The 19,064-nt window shown below is 55.6% G+C and overlaps 2 protein-coding genes across 2 annotated transcripts; both read left to right on the plus strand.

Moving 5' to 3' along the window:
* The first annotated feature begins 5,299 nt into the window (after nt 1-5,299).
* On the plus strand, nt 5,300-7,234 carry ASB12 (ankyrin repeat and SOCS box containing 12). The gene is made up of 2 exons (XM_010120727.2): nt 5,300-6,089; nt 6,801-7,234. The coding sequence occupies exons 1-2, from the start codon at nt 5,300-5,302 to the stop codon at nt 6,932-6,934; spliced, it is 924 nt and encodes a 307-aa protein (XP_010119029.2). The 3' UTR covers nt 6,935-7,234.
* Nucleotides 7,235-7,832: 598 nt separating this feature from the next.
* On the plus strand, nt 7,833-18,270 carry AMER1 (APC membrane recruitment protein 1). Its single transcript, XM_086756474.1, has 2 exons — nt 7,833-7,942; nt 10,434-18,270. The coding sequence occupies exon 2, from the start codon at nt 10,528-10,530 to the stop codon at nt 13,837-13,839; it is 3,312 nt and encodes a 1,103-aa protein (XP_086612600.1). The 5' UTR covers nt 7,833-7,942; nt 10,434-10,527; the 3' UTR covers nt 13,840-18,270.
* Nucleotides 18,271-19,064: the final 794 nt, after the last annotated feature.

The raw sequence follows: 19,064 nt of genomic DNA on the forward strand, positions 1-19,064 counted from the left end.
ACTGAAAAAATCGCTGCTTGAAGGTCAAGTCTGCTGCTCTAAGTTCTAACAGAACCAAAAGTGGTTCAGTTACCCTGCTTCCTCGTTGAGGTTCAGGTTCACGTGTGCCAAGGACACCGTAAAATGTCGATTCGTTTTCCTCCTGCCTTGGTGCCTGCTTTGTTTCAGTAGAGCAATAATACTTGGGCTTTTTGGTAGCAATGTAACTTTGAACTCAAGTTTCATTCAATTCAGTTACCCAGCAGTTAAAGGTGCCAGTGATGATTTGCTAGAGGTTGGTGTTAGGGCTTCAAGCACGTATAAAATAGATAAACTTCTCTGATGTTGAAGGTAGACTACAAATTTTTGAGTAGATGGCTTTTAAAAGAGAAGAAAAAAAAAAACCCCACACCCCAGACTAGCAGCAGAAAGAGCATCTTTTAATCTGTTTATGCAGGCAAGGCCGTGAGATGTTCTCACTGCGCTCAGCGTGGTGCAGGAACAGGATTGAACCTTCACCGTGGCTGCTGCCTGCTGAGAGGGGAGATGTGCTCGATCCTTGGCGTGGGGCTGTGCAGATCCTTGTAAGTTCAAATCACTGAATAAAGAGATGTTTCATCCTGAATAATATTTCTTTAATGATGGGCAGAAGGTGCATTAATTGTAATTTCTCTCAAAAAAGCCTTCACTTATTGAATATGTGGTTTGTGATCTCGGGGCAAAGATGCTTTTGGGGCTTGCATGACTCAGAGCTGATTATCAGCGTTTTACTTCCTCCTCAAAGCTTGGTAATGAAAACCAGCACATTGTAGTATTTTAAAATAAAAGCAGAGAAGTCCCTGTAGTTCTCCCACGAACAGCTTCTAAGAGTTGCCAGCCCTGGAGCACGCTTAGAAGAGCGTACTGGGGCAAATAGGCAGATGTGTGTGAACGGTCGGTGTCACGCAGATAACTGGAATAACGAAGAGCAGGCACATGCCGACTTTGGGTTCTGTATTTCAGGTCCTTCATGATCACCTTCCTGCAGCGGTTTATGGCCGCTGGCTCCAGCGCATCCTCGGATCTAAAAGGGAACGGGCTCCTGGAAGGCGGTGGAAGCAGGGATCCTCAAGGAATTATGGCTCATGGAGGAGAAGCAGCGGTTTCTGGATTCCTCCTTCGTTTCTAACTACGTATTTTGTGTGTTAACACGAAGTGCCTAAGAAGTGGCCCTGGGAGCTGTTGCTGTGCGAGACGAGGGATGGTCCGCAGGTGTCTGTGCCCTCTCATGGATAATATCTGAATCGCACTGCTGCTGGAGCCGCCTCCAAGCTGGGTGGTGAGGTGGCCAGCGGAATAGGCAGGTGTAAGTGCTGCGAGCAGATGTTTTGATGGGCATGGAGGGAAGCATCCCGAGCTCAAAGGCTCTGCTGCGGTTTGGCAGTGATGTTCAGTTCAAAGGCAGGTGTCAGAAGTAGCCCCGCACAATAACTGTGCGTTTCCGACCTTGAGGACTGTTGGTAAATCCTTAATCCCTTCAGGATGATTTATTTGGTACTGTTTAGCGCTAAACTTTTAAATCAGAATGCTTAGTGGTGTTAAATCAGAAAGCTCATTACCTCTTCTCAGCTGCGCTAATAACTATAATCCCTTTAATGAAAACAACTTCACTGGATGGGATTTACCTTCCCAAAAAAATTTGATTGGCATTAAATATCCTTCTGCCCTTTAATTATTCTGCAGTTAACGCAGAGCTGATAAAGGAGCTGCTTTGCCTGGAGCAGGTGCCGGGTCAGCCCGCAACTCGGGGGCAGCCCGCTTGCACTTGGAGTTTGGGCGGAAGGTGAAGGCTTCCCCCGACTCCCCAGCCTTCCCCGCTGTTGGAAACGGCGGGAAGCTTATCTGAAATGGGTCAGGCTTATCCGCGCCTCTCCCTGGGCTCCGTTTGCCGTTCACCTGAATCTGCCGATTTAAATACTCCTGCAGCGTGCTGCTTAACAGTTTGCGTTCTTCCAGCTGAGGGTGGATTTCGCAGAGTCCTTTGTGCTTCTTTGCTCTGTTAGGCTTTGGTTTAATCTCTGTTCCTTACCAAAGAGCTGGTCTTGTTTCTAAGATTTCTTTTCTCGGCTAACAGCTAAACAGCAGCAGCAACAACAAAAGAACGTGCGGTTTATAATGAAATGTTCCATTCAAGGGTTTTCCTTTCATCTCTAAGTTCCCTACATCTCATCTTTTCTAATGTGTATTCATCTGGTTGTCTGTATCCCCTTTTTTCCCTTTATAATACACTGTCTTTTTAATTGCTGCTTTTATTTCTACATTTTTTCTGAAGGGGTTTCCAGCCAGGCTTGGCTTTTTTGGCTGCAGCGTCCCTGTTGTGGTTGCAGCTCCTTGACGCTCAGTGAACCCTGAGCTCCTCGCTTTTGCTCCAGTGTTTATCCCCATTTCTCCTCCTCGATAATTCCATTTGTGGTGTTGACTTTGGGAAATCGACCTTTTTGAAATAACAATCTATTTCTGGAGAGAGTGAAGCTATGAGGAAGCCAGAAGTCTGAAACCAATCGATATTGAACTTTTTCCTGCTCTCCGTGCTTTTCACAGTGTGACTACAACCTGTGAGAGCGGTGCTGGCGGCGGGGGCATCGTAAATGTTTTGCAGAGCCCTCCGCTTTTCCTTCTTGCGAAAGCAGAGATCTTTCTGCTGAATAACATGGTTCCCCTCTCGTTATCTAGCACGGCTGATAACACCACCTCAAACTGTCAGACTGCTCCTGCTGCACCGCCGAAAAGTTTGGAAAAGGTTTAAAGGGATCTGGATAAAATACGATTGCACTTACCAGCTGACAGCTTTTGATAAGACAGCCCAAGCACTGCTCCCCTTGTCTCGTTTGCCTCTGAAGTTCCCTGCCTTGCTATGTGCTGGTTAATTTTATGAAGCCAAGGCACTGGTTTGTCTGGCAGGTGTGGTGGGGAGGGAAGCCTAAGGAGCAGCTCGGGTGAGAAATCTGGACCGACTTTGGTGACTTTCGTCCTTCCTGTGTTTAAGAAACAACTCTGGGTGTTGCGAACGGCCATTTGTGTGGCTCCGAACGTGGAAAGGGCGGTGAGGAGGGGGGTAGGGGGGAATGCACTGGGGTGACCGGCAGCAACCAAGGGAACTCAAACCGCCTGGTACCCTGCGATTTCTGCAAGGGAATGGTGAAGCGAACGCCTTTGTGTCTGCTCAGATGGGTCAAGCAGCCTCCAGCACCTGTCCCAGCCCCCCCCCACCTCGCTGCCCCTCTCTATATTTACCCAGGGGGAACTTTCCAAGAATGGAAGTGGTAAGATAAAACCCCTGAGGGGCTAAAATTAGCCCCAGCGCCCCAGCCTGTCTCCCTGGGATGGCATTTCAGCTGTGAGCCTGACAGCCTGCGTCGTTCCGGTCGCACAGAACAGACGTCCATCCCCAACGCAGCAAGATCCTCTCTCTGTTTTTCCTTTTTTTTTCCTTTTTTTTTTGTTTTTTTCTTTTTGTTTAAATTGAGGGAGATCTGGCCGTGGGACAGCTGCTGCCTCGCCCGCCCTGGCTGTGAGCATCACCTACCTCCCCAAGGTAAGGCAGCAGCACAATGGCTCCGGGGCAGCATCGGACGATTGAAGGTAACTCGGTAACCGATTGTAGAAGTGTGAGTGTGTTCTCTGTCACCTTTACCTCCAGTCACAACCTCTTTTTTGGGGGGGGGTCTGCAGATGCAAGGACAGGTTCCTTCGGCTCAAGAGGTGGCAGCTCTGGTTTGGGCTCTTCTGGCTGAGGAACATCTGTGAGCTCCCCACGTGAGTGCTTACGCTGTCACAGTAATGTCTGTTTGGAGATGCTTATTTGTGTGTTTGGGAAATGTTACAGCTCATTTTTCACTTTTCCAGACCATTTCCCTTGGGAACATAACTGGGCCTTCTTTTGGAATCAAATCTGCAATAAACCCCCACCCCATTAGCCATGGGGGTGGGGGGTTCCAAAGCTCCCAGGCTCATTATCTATCAGCGTGTCTAATGAAGAACAGTGATGTTGTTATTTCACATATTTCTACATAAACTGCCTGGGTTGGTGTAACAGGTGGAGGCACAGCAGAGCATTGCTGTCGCTCGCTGCCCACCACACTCGCTCTACCTAACCAGGACGCGGAGCTGCGCGGGTGGCCTCGCGCGGGGGGTTCCTCCGAGCTTGCACGTCTCGCTGCCGCAGGCGGATGTGGGACGCGCTTCCCACGGCTGCCTCCTTGCCATCAGGCTCGTTTGCAGAGAGAGGCTAATTGCTCGGTGCAGCTCCTTGCCTGCTCCAAGGGAGGATCGGAGGAGCCGCTTTGGGAGACTGAGGTCTGCCACTGCCGCCTTTCTCCGAGGAAATCCGAGAGGCTACGGGGCTGCGGCTGGCGAGAAATTCCTCTGCCCTACCCGGCCTTTCCCAGCTGCTCAGGTGCCGGCCAGGGCATCGCATTCCTCTTCCCTGCTGCTGCTTGGCTGTGGCGAGGCCAGATCCTGCGCCAAGCACCCGGCAAACACGTCGGGGTGCAGTCCCAGTTCTGGTGTGATCGGCTCAGCGTCCTCTCACCTTCCTCCCACCCCGTACCTCCACTATAAAAATCCAAGACCTTTCTTGCACACGTGCTCCTCGGGCTCAAGTAGGCAGGAGAGAGGAGCGGAGTTTGTTCCTGCTGTTTTCCCAAAGTGCTTTTCATGCAGAAGCTCCCACACGGAACAGCTGGATGGGGTGATTTCTGAGGATTTGGGGAAAATCATCATTTGGGCTTCATCTGCCACTGCAGCGCAGAGTCCTTGCGAGAGCCTGTGGCCACAGCCTTCAGCCTCAGCCCTCCTGAGCTCAAGGTCTGAGTATCCCATGAGTAGTCCCATACCCTGTACCACCCCAGAGGCGAGCAGTACAGCATGACACAGATTTTAAAAAACAAAGGAAAAGCCTGTGAGCTCCCCCGTGCAGTGCTTGAACTCCAACACCACATTCAATTATCTCAGCACGTTCTTGGTCAGAAAACTTTAAGGGGAGGTGGCCCACGTACGTGCTACAGCAGTGATCTCCGTCTTTGCCTTAGCCCTTCACCAGCATGGATTTCCTCACCTGTGGTGGCAGGGCCTCGTAATCATTACATGTCAGAAGCATTGTAATATGGTGTTATTTGGGGTCTTTCTTGAGAATATTCCTTAAATTGTGTATAAAATAATAAACAGATGGTATTGGTGGAGCTGGTTCTAACCCAGTGGTGGTGCTGCTTTTGCTCTCCTGTAGATCTTTGGCTTCACCTTGTATGATGAAAGCGATACCTGGGAGACAGACCGAAAAAAGATGAGCCTGATGGATATCACAAAAATGTTCTCCATGCTCCAGCCCAAAGAAGATGAAGAAGACAACGGAGAAAGCGAGGAGCTGAACCGAGCGGTATCTGAGGATGACTACCAAACCCTAGATAACCTCTTGTCCCAAGACAGGTACAAGAGGTTCATCAACTGCAAGAGCGGCTGGGGCGTACCCAGCACCCCACTGCGCCTGGCCGCCACGTGGGGCCGGCTCCGGAGCGTGAAGGTCCTCTTGGCCCACGGGGCGGAGGTGGACAGCCTGGATGTGAAGGCTCAAACCCCGCTCTTCATGGCGGTCAGCAACGGCCACCGGGAATGTGTGAAGGTCCTCCTGGACGCGGGGGCCAGCCCCGCCGGCAGCATCTACAACAACTGCTCGCCGCTGCTCATCGCCGCGAGGGATGGGAACGCGGACATCTTGCGGCAGCTCCTGGACCACGGCGCGGAAACCAATGTTCAAGCGAGGTTGCCCGAGTGGGCTGCCAACTCGGTGGCTTGTTCTGGTCCCCTCTACCTCGCCGCCGTGTACGGGCATCTGGAGTGCTTTAAGATGCTGTTGCTTTATGGCGCTGACCCCGACTATAACTGCACCGAGGAGAGGGTGATCGCCCAGATCAAGGAGCCCAAGACTCTGCTGGAAACCTGCCTGAGGCACGGCTGCAGGAGAGAGTTCATCGAGCTGCTCGTTGACTTTGGAGCCAACGTGTACTTGCCCCGTGTCACGACAGATGAGACGCTACCCCGCAGCGAGGGCCTGGAGCTGCTGCTGCAGGCGAGAGGTAATCCGTGTGCGTGGCCCCAGGGCTGGAAACGAGCACTAATTTTACTCATTTGGGTGCAAATTGCCTCAGATTTCCCGTCCCTTTACCTCTGCTTTGCAAAACGTACCCGGGCTTTCCTACAAGCTTCGACGCCCTTTGCAGCATCCCTTGACTCCATGGGTCTCTCTAGTCTTAAACTCTTGAGTATTATTGCTCTTTTACTCTTATTTCTCCCTCTCCTCCAATGATTGCTGTGTTCTGGCCAAAAAAAACCACAACCGAGTCTCCAAGACTGAGCACAGCAGGAGGAGGACATCACGAGTTTCTGGAGAATAAGTCCATCACCTGATGGCTTGGATCCACGTGCTCCTGCAGGAAACTCCTGACGCAAACTGCTGGGATTTGGAGGAGAGCATCACGGGAGGGCTTGTTTCTAATAAATATCCACCCGCTATCCCACATTTCCATTGCTGGCCGCAGCTGGAGGCAGGCTACGCGCTTGCTAAAGAAGCTGCTTTCACCGAGGGTCTTATCAGTGCCGGTCTGGAGCCTGCGGGTTTTACACCTAATATCAATGTGTTGGGTTAAAGGCTGCTTCTGGCCGTCCCTCTCCTTTCTGCTGCTCAGCGTCAGCTCTCCTGTGCTGCCGCCATCCAGGAAAACCGCGGTTATCGGAGGGGAGCGGGGCTGTGCGTCGTGAAGGTGACCGTCTCTTCTCTCCTCACGCAGCTCATCCCAGGTCCCTGATGTCTCAGTCCCGGCTGGCGCTCAGACGCCTCCTGAAGCAGGCTGGCCACCCACGCGCCCTGGGCCGGCTGGAGATCCCCGCAGCCCTGGCAGACTACCTCCGCCACCGGCCCTGAGGCGCAGCCCCGCTCCGGAGACACCCAGCACCCACGCTGGAAGCCGCTCTGACATCCGCGCAGTGCGAAACGGCTGTCAATTTGTGGTCGAAGTAATTTTTTTTTTTTTTTTGCTTACGAGGCATCTCTCAAAAAAAGTGTGAGGAAAGAGGGTGGCGGAAGGAGGGGGGAAACAGAGGAAACCTCCGACTTTAAACCTTCTCTTCCTCGCCTCAGAAGGTGGCTCGTGGCCAAGGTGTCTTTTGTGACCGAGCAGGTTTTTTATTTTTAATTAAAAATGTTGCTACTCTTCCTAAGGAACTACGGTGACCCGTTTGGTGAAGTATCCTTTAAGGGGAAGAGCCGGCATCGTCTGGAAGGGACACGGGGAAACGCTGCGGCCAGGGCGTTTCCGGCTGCGCCCCGTTTTTGCAGCGCGGATAGAATCTGTTAATTCGGCTGTGGGGCGGCTCCGGGGGGTGCGCGTGAGCCTGGGCGCAGCGTGGGGGGAAGGCTGCGGCGGTGGCTGGGAAATGGGGCTGGGGGAAAAAAAAAATCTCATTTTAGGAGGGATGACCCCAAAGGAGTGGTTCCAGCTCGCTGCCCTTAGTTTTTAAACCAGTTCCTTGAATTTTGGGCTCGGGGGGGTATGGTTTACCCACCCCCGGCCACGGGCTGACTGCGCGTTCTTGTGAAATTCCCGAAAATCGGCGGCTGGCCCGGCCCCTCCGCGCGCGGCCCGCGGCCCTGCCACGCCCTGTCCCGCCTGGCGCCGCCGCGTGCCCCGCGCCCACCCGCGCCCCCGCCTCGCAGCCCGCCCGCCCTGACGTCACGTGAGCCACGCCCACTCCGTCACAGAAGCCCCGCCCCGGCCGTGACGGCGGCCCCGCCCCTGCTGGCCGCGCCGGGCGGACCCGCTGCCCCGGCCGCCCCTCGCCGCGGCCTGGGCTGGGCTGGGCCGGGCGGCCCGGGCCGCGCTCCCGCACCGCGCCCCGCCCTGCCCGCCCCGCTCCGCGCCCCGCGCAGCCGGTGAGTGGCGGGGAGCGGGGCCGGGCAGCGGGGGCCTGTGCTGCCGGGCCGGGGCGGGGCGGGGCGGTGGCGGTTTGCCGGGGCGGTGGGTGCGGGCCGGGGCCTGCCCTCCCCTTCCGGCTGCCGGGGCCGCGCGTCCTCGGCCGAAGTTTGGAGAGCGCGGCGGGGAACGCGAGTGGCGGGGATGGGGCGGGGGTTTGGACCCGCCCCTCGGGGCCGGCGTGCGGGGCCGGGCCGGGCCGGGCCGGGCGGGGAGCGGCCCCGCGGAGCAGGACGTGGGGGTGCGGGTGGAGGAGAAGCCCAGCCGCGGCCCGGGTGCGTCCCCGGCAGCGTGGGCAGCAGTTGGGGGGGGGTCCTGCCCCTCTGCTCCGCTCTGGTGAGACCCCCCTGCAGCGCTGCGTCCAGCTGTGGAGCCCCCAACAGCAGAAGGACGTGGAGCTGGTGGAGACGGTCCAGAGGAGGCCACAGAGATGATCAGGGGGCTGGAGCAGCTCTGCTGTGAGGCCAGGCTGGGAGAGCTGGGGCTGTTCAGCCTGGAGCAGAGGAGGCTCCGGGGAGACCTGAGAGCGGCTCCCAGTGCCCAAAGGGGGCTGCAGGAAATGTGGGGAGAGACTCTTCAGCAGGGCCTGGGGTGACAGGACGAGGGGTAATGGTTTTAAAATAGAGGGAGGCAGATTCAGACTGGACATAAGGAAGAATTTTTTTACGCTGAGGGTGGTGGAGCAGTGTCCCAGGTTGCCCAGAGAAGCTGTGGATACCCCATCCCTGAAAACATCCCAGGCCAGGTTGGCCGGGGCTCTGAGCACCCTGATCTGGTTGGAGATGTCCCTGCTCCTGGCAGGGGTTTGGACTGGGTGGGCTTTGAAGAAGCCACCCAAACCATCCTGGAATTCTGTGATTGTCGGTGCCTTTGCTCTCGCAGGGGCACTGTAGCTCAGGAGGACCCGAGCCACGGGGTCTCTTACGAGGGCCACCAGCTCCTCTCAGCCATCTGGACGTGCCCAACTCATGCCCGTCTCTAGGGCCAAAAACTGGACTGCTCTCTTCCCCCAGTGTACCCAAATCTGGCCTTGACTACCCCAGGAAGCTGAGCGTAGATGAAATGCTGCCTTTTATCATTGTGGTGGTTTTTCTAGAACGCTGTTTTCCTATTTTATCGATGGTGGTGTTTGCCCTTGGTGACTTTATTTCTCGAGCGTTTATAAATAGCTGTGTGGCCGCAGTAGTGTCCATTGATGCCGGTGCTGACGTGGAGACACAGCAAAATAATTTTCAAATGGAATTTTTGAAACCTTGTTTCTGTTTCGTTTCACTCCCCCCCACAACGTTTTAAGCACTCTGTGTGTACGGATGAAATGTGTGTGATTTCTTTTGGGCCTGTCTGACCAGATCTCTGCAGAGAAGCTCCAGAGAGGCTTTGGAGGCACCCAGGACTCCAGAAGGGCTCTTGGGCAGACCTGGAAAAGCCCGGTTTGTTGGTGGGAAGCAGGGTTTACCTGCTGACTGTGCCCCAGCCGCTGGTCTGAGCGGGGCGGGTGAATACCAGGGGCTGTCGTTAATTACAGAGCAACGCCGTGATCTTCCCCAGACTTGAGGGAAGAGAGTAAATTGCGGGTTTGCTGTCGGGTTGCGGGCGCTAGAGGCCATCGTTTGGGTGTAGTTTTAATTCGAGATGTCTGGCTAAACGCCACGGGAAGCTTCACCAGCCTCACGCCAGTAAGAGCTAAGCCTTGAGCGTTATGCAGCGCATTACAATTTTTGTTGCGTTTACTTTCTCCAGCCTCACCTCTGCAAAAGAAACGTTATTATTTTAGTTCTCCTGTTAGTGACATCAACCCAGGATCAAATTTAAAACCTACCTCGCTGTTTCTAAGGTTGTCTGATCAGGGTGGTTCATAGCGGATATTTAACGCAATTCTTTCTTGCTGGACAGATTATTTTAAAACCAACTGAAATAACCTAAAAAAAAAAAAGTACAGTAAATTACTTTCTTCCTGACACGTGCTTAGCATAAGGGCTGTGTCTTGGTTTTGCTTTCTGTTAAAACATCCCTGTAGCCCGGCGCTAGGTCTGGGAGAGCTGGGCGTGGGGTTTGGCAGGTGCTGGTCCCTCTCCCCGCCGGAGCAGCCTGTGTTTCCCAGCTCCAAGGCGGCTGATAACCAAACCTCATCGCCCCGGTGGCAGGAAGGCTGGGGATCCACAGGGGTTGGAGCGAGGTGGCTCAGGGGTTGGACCTGCCCATCCCTGGGCAGCGGGGACGCTGCCAGATGGAGACACGTGATTTTCCTGCACTTACAAACCGATAAGTTTAAGCATCGCGATGTTTTCATGCCTGGCTTTAAGGAGTGGAGGGAGCCAAGCGGCTGTCGGAGGCTTTTCCATCTCCAGTTCCAGCTGGCGACGAAGCTCTCAGCTTCCTGACACCTAGGCCTCTGGCTTTGCACTGTCCGCTGCCATCTCCTCACCTCTCTCCCCTTTCTCTTTGCTTTAGATCAGCTGCCATGCTTCCATCTCTGCGCCCAGACGAGGACCCTGCGACCAAAGTCACCGTTTCCAGCTAGATGCACCCAAACTGACCAGCTGCCATGGAAACGGGCTGCGCGGAGGAGCCTGCCCGGACCAGGTCGCAGTTGGCGCTCTGCGGGCAGCGGGAGGGAAGCGACCAGCGGCGGGAGGAGAACGGAGACCGGCTGCCTGAGTGGGGCAACACCTCCATGGCGACTGCAGAGCCGCAGCCGCCTCAGCCGCCCCCCGGCAAGCTGAAGAAAACGGCTTTCAAGCTGTTCGGCGGGAAGAGGAGCATCTGTACACTGCCCAGCTTCTTCGGAGGCAGGAGCAAAGGCCAGGGGAAGGTCGCCTCTAAAAAGGGCCTCAGTAAGTGTAAGACCCACGACGGGCTCAGCGGTGCTGTGTATGACAAGGGCGGCGGGGCGCCGCTGGAAAGCCCTTCGGAGGCGGGCAGGGACTCGCATCCTTGCCCTTTGCCAAGCTCCCAAAGCGCTCACTTGGCCGTGGAGACCAGCGCCAAGTTTGACTTCAGCCAGCAGGACAGCTCTCCACCTGGGAGCATCGAAGGCTGTGAGAAAAAGCCCAACGGAGATAAATCCTCCTTTCCCAGACCCAAAAAAGGCCTGAAAGGGTTTTTTAACAGCATCCGGCGTCACCGCAAGAGCAAGGTTGCCGAGAGCGAGAAAGCAGAGTTCCCCGAGTGGCCCGGGGATCCGGAGGAGGCCGGGAAAGCTCCTGCTGCCGGAGCAGAGAGCTGGGGGGCCGCGGAGGGAGGGGGCCGGGGACCTGTCCCCCCTGCCGCGGCCTGCTCCGGCAGCTCAGAGGATGACCGCTCGCTCGGCACAGCGGCCAACTGCGGTGAGGCTGCCGAGCCTGGCTGTCTCGCAGCCGATGAGGGCGGCTCTGAGGGCAGCGCGGTGGTGGTGCCGGGGAAGAGGGACGTTCTGGATGCGAAAACAGAGGCTGACGCTGTTGTCTGCGCGGAGTTCGATTATGGCAATCTCCTGCCGGACTTTCACCCAGACTTCATGGACAACGACCCTCCCTGCCTGCACTCTGGGGACCTGCTAAGTCTCATCTTAGGAGACGCCACATCCCTGAAGAGCTTCGATTCCCTCACGGGGTGCGGAGACGACATCGCTGAGCCCGACATCGCTGAGAGCACCATCTCTGTGGAGCGCAGCAGAGACGCCGCTAAACGGAGCTCCTGCCTGGTCACCTACCAGGGTGGTGGGGAGGAGATGGCCATCCCTGAGGAGGCAGAGGAGTACCTCCACCAGATATGGAACAGCCACATGGCAGGGGACAGGAGCTACGGAGCCCAGGTGTTGAGCAGCAAGTTGGAGACACGTGCCTCGCGCAATGCGGAAGCCCACCCCTACATGGGCGATGCGATGGATGGTGTTGACCTCCTGACGCCGCAGAGTGACCAGCAAGAGTCCGCCCCGAATAGCGACGAGGGTTACTACGACTCCACCACGCCGGGACCGGAGGACGAAGGCGGAGATGGGCTCGGTGAGATCAAGAAGGACAGTCTTCCCAGAGACAGCTACAGCGGCGATGCACTTTATGAGTTTGACGCGCTGATGAGTCCCTCTCACGGGGAGGAATCCCTGTTTGAGAGCAAAGTCTCAGGCCCGGTGATCTTCAGCTACATCTTGGACTTCTGCCTCCCTGCCGAGAAGAACCTGATCCAGGTGATGGACCAGAAAAGAGGGGTGATGGAAACGGAAGAAGAGCGGCTGGCGGCCATTCAGAAAGAGCTGCTGTACTGGGAGCTGCACAGGGAACCGGTCTTGAAACGGCTTGATGTTCCCAGCAAGGAGCAGCGTCCCCGGGAACAGCAGTGCGTTGAATGTAAAACGAGAGCAGCCAACTCGATTGGCAAGAGTCAGAGTGGCCTTGGTAGTGAGCAGGTGGCCTCGCACGCCCCAAACAGGGCTGTGAATAGCGAGGTTTCAGTGGCTAGAGCTGAAAATCCAGAGTGGAGGGATTTTCCAGGGACTCTGTGTCCAGAGAACTGTTACAACAGCCAAAAAGCCCAGGGAAGTTGCCTTATTCAGCTCACAAAGAACAACCTGGGGTTCGACTCGGACCCGGATTGTGGCTTGTTTGGGGGCTCCATCCACGGTGGCGTCACCCCGGCCAAAGCAGGGCTGTTCCCTGGCTGCAGCCTCCCAGAGCACGAGTGCGGCAGCGGAGTGGAGACCACCAGCGGCAAGGCCCGGGCGGGCAGCGAAGGCGAGCCCGAGCACGCTGTGAGCTTCTCGCAGGCGCTGGTGGAGTTTGCCAGCAGCGGGACCCTCTTCTCCAGCCTGTCCGAAAGTCTGGGGAGCTCGGCCTCCGGCTCTTCCTTCACCCAGAACCTCCCTGCCCTCCCCACCATGGTCACCTTCGACGTGGTCGATGTGGAGCAGGAAGGAGAAGGGGAGTGCGAGCAGCATCCCGAGATGAACGCCGGCGAGGACATTGCCGAGGCCTTTGACGACGGCTACGGACGGAAAGAGTCGTTGGCCGAATGTGACGAAAGAATGTCCCCGGGGTACCCCCTGGGCTCCTTCCAGAGCTGCAACTGGGGGGTGGCCAGCCTGCCCCGCCACCTGCGCCTCCACGGGCTGAGCCCCTCCATGCCAGTGCCGCTCTCCGTCGACCGGAGGAGCCGGTCGCTGGACACGGAGAGCCTGGAGTTCGAGCTTGCCGACTCGCAGGTTGCCAAGGGCGGCCCTCGGCCGTGCCGGCTCTGGGCGAAGCGAGAGGGTGGCAAAAAGGACTCGGGTGGAGCAAGGAGGAGCAGGAGCAAGGAGGAGGGCGAGCTGCTGGCGCCCGATGGTGGGTTGAGCTGGCCGGGCTCGCAGCACCTCCAGCACGACACCCACGCAGCCGCCGGGGGGATGCAGCACTGGGCTTTCGCTCCGGCCGCCGCGATGGAGAGTGCCTGGGAGCCACCGGGGCAGCTGGACACCACGTCCCCTTTCCTGTCTCTTTCCCGGAATGTCGCCAGAGAGACGCCGGACAGGCGGCCCCAGGAGCCGGAGCTGAACAGGCACCCGCTCAGGCCCTCCAATTTACCTCTGCCGTCCTGGGAGGCGGCCGGACCCTACAGGTACCAGGGAGAAATCGCAGCCAGCAAGCTGCCCCGCGTCGTACCCGTGGGAGAAACGCAGCCCGAGCTGCCCCCGAGCTTTACTTTTGCTTGCTCCCCGGAGAAACGCACCAAGTGCAAACCCGTCGGCATCGCCCAGGGCGTGCCGCAGCATCCCAACGGCGGCGCCGACACCGGAAAAAGCCCAGAGCGCTGCGGAGAGCCCCTGAAAAGCAGAGTCGCCCCCGGCCACGCGCTGCCCGCCGGCTGCCGGAGCGCTGCAGTGAATGTCGCCGAAGCCAAATAGCTGCTCGGGGAGGGCGTGAAAGCTTTGTAAGAGGGAGAAAATAGACGTTAGCGAGGGATTTGTGAGTGACCTTGATTTAGACCTAGGCTGATAAGGAGCCTCTCCAGCCGCGGTACGTGGTCTCACCGCTGCGGTTGCTCCGGCGGGGTTCGGAGCCGCCGCCGGGATTCGCACGTTAACACCGAGACACTTCCTCGTTTTCCAGCGCCACGCTCTCGCACGCCAAGCGCAGCGGCAGCCCCGGCGCACGCTCGCGTTGCTGCTAGATTAAAAGCTGGGACAGACCCTTTGCTAGCGTGGCAGGTTTGGGGTTTTTCGGCAGGATTGCAGCTGGGGGAGCGAGCCTTGGGGAAACTTTGGAGAGAAACTGGGTTTTTTCTTCCTCTTCTTGGTGAAATGTTGCGGTTCAGGCTCACTTTGAATGTCTTCCACCTCGGTCTCGGTTTGGGGAGGCTGGGAGGAAGGACGCCGGTTATTTCCAGAGCGAGGATGGGAGGCGAGTCAGCCGAAAGGGGAACTTTGCAGTAACGTTTGTATTTATTTATTTTCTTTCCCCTTGCCCCAGAGGAAAGCAGGAGCTTTCGTGTGCGTGCTGATATTTTCCAGGTTTTAATTTGCTCTAAAATAACCGCACTCACAGAGGTGAGCTGTTGATGGTGTCCCTGTTTGGAACAAAGTGCCGGTCCCTTCTCTGTCACCATCTGTCTTCACAGCGCGTCGTTCCCGGCGGAAGCCTTTCCCGTGCTTTGTCCCATGCGCCTCGCCTCTCCCGGGCCACGGGCGCGCGGACAAGGTCTTTGAAATAAGCTAAATTTGCATCGTGCCTGTGGCTGTGAAGTTGCAGATGCTGTTACTTTCTTCAAAAGGAAGTTTTGTGGGTTGTTTTTAATTATTTTACGGTTGTTTTCTTTGCATAAACTCATAGGAGGCAAGTATTCTGTTCGTTGGAATACGGGATGTACCGCAGCCTAAATTAGGCTTCACGACTTCTTCCTCCTGGCTGGAGGGAACACAAAAGCTGGAGGTTGCTGCAGGTTTTGGAGTTCTTTTTCCTCTTTGAAGGAGTGTGGAGGAGGGACGGGAGCTGAGGAGACAGACTCCATCTGAGGAGGTCCTGCGAGCTCCTGGAAGCGTCTGTTCCAGGCCATTGCGCCCCAAGACGTCTCCTGTGTCCTCCGTGATCTCAACACGCTCGTCTCGAAACCAAACCTCCCTCTCCGTGACTGACAAAGCCTCTTCCTCCCGTCCGAGCTCTGTATTCCGATTTTAATTCCTTTACCGATGATGATTTTTGTTTCCTCCCTTGAGTTGCCCGTTTTCTGCTTTTCTTTGCAGCAGAGTTTGTAGCATTAAAAAAAAAAAAATCCCAAACTGGAAAGCTCAGAGGTTTCTCCCATCTCCGGAGCGAAGTGCGGGGTGGGGGGCGGCTCTGCCCAGCCCTACCCCGCTTTTCCTGCCAACTCCTTACGGACGTGGCTCCGGTTGGAGACGTCAGCAGCCTCCTGGTATCGCTGTATTTCCTGGCACAGGGAGCTGTTCTGGGTTTGGGGTTTTTTTTTCCCCCAGGCAAAATGTGGTCCCGATATTTCTTTTTGGGAAGAGACTCCATAGTGCCCTGCCCTTGTGTATCTGTGAAGGAGTGGGGAACTGCCCGCAGTTCGACTTATTTATGTGGTTTTTTTCCTTCCTGAACGGACTGCTGAGCCTGGAGTGGACCCATCTGTGTATCCATGCGCTTAAAAACAGGAATTTTTCAGTGTTTTCCTACCAGCACTGCTGCAGTTCCTGCAGGAACCCGCCGTGCTGTGGCTTTTCCCTCCCGTCCTTCTGTGCAACCGGAGGGGATTTCGTGGGACAAACCTTGCTTTTGCTGCCGCTCCCACTCGAAAAAAAAAGAAAAACCAGGAGCAAATCCTGCCGGCGACGCCGGGGACGCTGTCGCGCAGATGGGCGTTCACAGCTCCGGCTGCTTGGCCGGAGCAGCAGCCCCTCACTGATTTTTTTAAATTTCTATTTCATTTCAGCGTGTCACCAAAGGCATCTCGCAGCCTGGGGGGGTTTTGCATAGCGTTCTGCTTAGACCCGGTGCAGCCTTTGCCAAAGTCTTGGTGAGGTGTGGAAGCGTCTCGGTGCTAAAATGAATGTTCAGTTGCAAATGCATGTCTCTAGGAATAATTCTTTGTGTTTGTAGGTACGTAACGGGAAGGCTTAGCGAAAACAGCTCCCGGGCTCGAATGTGCGAAAGCAATACAGCCAAGACTTGATAACCTGACTGTGCACCAAAGGTTTCTCCTCTTAATTTGATGTGAGCTAAATGAAGCAAGTATCTGTTGATTTAAAATGAGTTTCTAAAAGCATTTTTGGAGCCAATTTGCTGGATTATTGGCGCAATCTGCCCCATTAACCCAAAGAAATAAGAATTTTCAACCCAGCCGGTAAATTATCACTGCCGTAGAGAGATTGGATTTTACTGCCTGAGGTACTGCTCTTCCCAAAATACCCGTCTGTCCCGGGATAGACAGGACCAGATCTTCTGGTCCTGATCTGGATCCAGCCGTTAGTCAAACACTGCCTTACCTGAGGAACTCAAATTGGAGAGCGAAAAAGGGCTTCTGAACCAGAAATAGGTCAGGAAGAGCAGATTGTCTTGCCAAGACGTTAGGGGAAGCTCACCTGGATGCGATTAATTTGGGCTGTTTGTGGTGAAGCCGCCGTTTGGGTCAGCGTACCAAGTAACTCTGTGTTGCGTTGGGGACTGCGGGAGTTGTTCGTTTGTTCCTTTGTTTTTATACACGTGAGAAAATGGTCAATTTTATCTATTTTTGTATAGTTTTGCATTTTATATTCACGGGGAAATTCTATGGACTGTTCTTTCACTCTGCGCCTTGTCTTTCCGAGCGGTGCGGTTCACCCTTCCCGCCGAGGAAAGGCAATGACTGCTGCTGCCGCCCGTGCGACGCGAGGAGCCCCCCTCGCGCCTCCTGTCCTCCCCTCACGTCCTGTCCCGCTTCGCCGCCGGGGCCAGCTGAGACCCGCAGCCGCTCCGTCGCCGTACACGCGCTCGCTCCTCGCAGACGCCGCTGAGACGTCTTTGTTTTCCTACTGCTTTGTCACGCTTGTCCGTTAGGATTTCTTTTTTTAAGCTTTGGTTTCAGTCAATTTGTGGGCTTTGGTGAATTCTCCCTGAAGTATTGTTGACTGTCTGTTAAACTAGATTTGAGTTGGGGCTTTCCCTTCTGTGTGCTTAAGTTATTTTACCCAAAAAGTGGGGCTTTTCCTAAATCCCCGGGCAGGCGATGCTGTTGGCTGGTGCGTGGCGATGCTCTTGAAACCTGTGACAAATTTCTTCTCCCCTTTTTCCCTCCGGGCCAGACTGGGAGCCGGGCTTTGGCCCTTGCGCAGGCAGCATCGCTGCTCCGTGACTCAGGATTGCTCTTTAAATAATCCTGGGGAACGCACGGCGTGAGCGGGGCTTTCTGCCTTCTCCTCAGCAAAGCATCTTCCTGGAGTAACACTGCCTTGAATTTTGGGATGAGAAACGCAAGGAGAGCTTCTGGTAAGCTGAGGCCCAGCAGTGGTTAACGTGGCTCTTCTCGCTTTTGGTTTTTTCTTGGGTTGAGTGGATCTGCTGCTTTGTTGGCTTGCCTCTGTAGGATTTTGCCCCTGCGGAGTCCGCGACCCTGCACGGGGTGCAAGGGCTGAAGTACCTGCTCTGCACGGCCACGGTGATGAGCTGAGCAGGCAAGAACAATGCCAAACAGTGAACGAAAATCAAATGCTGAAAAGCTAAAAGATTTCAGCCAAAAGCAATTTTTTTCCCCTTCCTTCCCCTCCGCCAACGCCAGCAGAGATGGCGATTGCTGCTACGAAATGTGGCTCTGCATTTTAATGTCTTTTAATTAAATAGCTCTTCCCCTAACAGTGCTACAGTGCTTTTTTTTTTTTTTTTTTTTTTTTTTTTGTGGGTTTGCCCCTGTTCCCGGCACGGGACTGGATGGGCGGGACGCTCGGCAAACATTCCTGGGGTGCTCAGACCCGCGCCGCATCTCACATTCCCTCTGCCCCCCGGTTTTGCGGCTCCCTCCTTTCCAGCCCGGGCTGCCTGCTCTTCTGGCCGGTGTCGAGTCGCCCTAGCCGCTGCCTTTGGGTGAAGTGATAAATTAAACCCTGAAAAGCCTCCCAGTTCTGAAAAATAAAATAATTCACCCCTGTCCCAGCTCGCCCCGTGCTTCCCCTCTGCGTCCCGCTGCGGGCCGGGAGCGGAGGCGGCTCTCCCAGGTGACCAACTTGTCTGAAATTTTGGAGTTTTTTTCTTTTTGTTTCTGGTCTCATTGCTACTAGTCCTTTAAACTTTTCAATGTATTGATTGTGTTTAAAAATGAATGTTCCTTTCACTGAGTTCTAATGAATAAACTTCAGATTTTTAGAGAACGTCGTATTTCACTTGTATTTTTTTTCATGCTTATTTTATGCTTGATTTAATCTTTTTCTTTTCCCTCCCTCCTACCTTGCAAGGTTCCAAAATGCAGCGCAAGGCTTGGCAGAAGAGTCCAGCTTCCCCTCCCGCCCTTCCTCGGGCAGAAGGTGAATTTGTAAAGAGCTGTAATTATCTGTAGCGCCTGACGAGCTGCTACATTAACGAGCCCGGAGCGGCGCAGAGGGAGCCCCGGCTGCGAGGCCCTGGGGAGGCTCTGCCCTTTCCAACTCCGGCCGTCAGAGACTCCCGGCCGGCCGTGGGGCTGGAGGGAAGGGCAAACCTCTGCCGCAGGGCTCGTGGCTTGCGAGCAACCTGGCCTTGCGCTGCCCCGAACCTCCTCAGCGGGAGCATCCTCTCTGGAAATTGTGACTTTTCGTGTAAAACTCCGCTCAAAGCTCCCTCTCCACTGCCCGTGCCATCATGCCTCGGAGGACTTTCCCGCTCCAAGCCTGACTCCTTCAGTATTTCGCTTTTAGATGCAAACAGGCTGTGTCGCGGCTGCTGGTTTTGCTCCTGGACCACCCGATGCGGGCGAGCGTCGGCTGTCGGGGAAACGGCCCCGTGCCAGGCTGGGCGCAGCCGCCGTCCACGCTCTCACCGCGCCGATGACGCCTGTGGCCGATGACAAGCTTCGGGGCGCCTTCCCAACAGACCATGGCCAGCTCACCCAGGTCGCCCCTCGTTACGCTCGGTGCCTCTAACAGGCGGGAGCTGGGACCAAGGGTGCGGTGGGGAGGTGTAGAGACCA

This window comes from Chlamydotis macqueenii, chromosome 11 (genome assembly GCF_036417535.1).
Source record: "Chlamydotis macqueenii isolate bChlMac1 chromosome 11, bChlMac1.mat, whole genome shotgun sequence".
Taxonomy (NCBI): Eukaryota; Metazoa; Chordata; class Aves; order Otidiformes; family Otididae; genus Chlamydotis; species Chlamydotis macqueenii.

Bases quoted from the DNA above. Each gene is read 5' to 3' on its own strand.
- ASB12 (XM_010120727.2), top strand. From the start codon at position 5,300: ATGAGCCTGATGGATATCACAAAAATGTTCTCCATGCTCCAGCCCAAA. The intron at 6,090-6,800 runs GTAATCCGTGTG...CTCCTCACGCAG, and splicing joins GCTGCTGCTGCAGGCGAGAG to CTCATCCCAGGTCCCTGATG.
- AMER1 (XM_086756474.1), top strand. From the start codon at position 10,528: ATGGAAACGGGCTGCGCGGAGGAGCCTGCCCGGACCAGGTCGCAGTTG.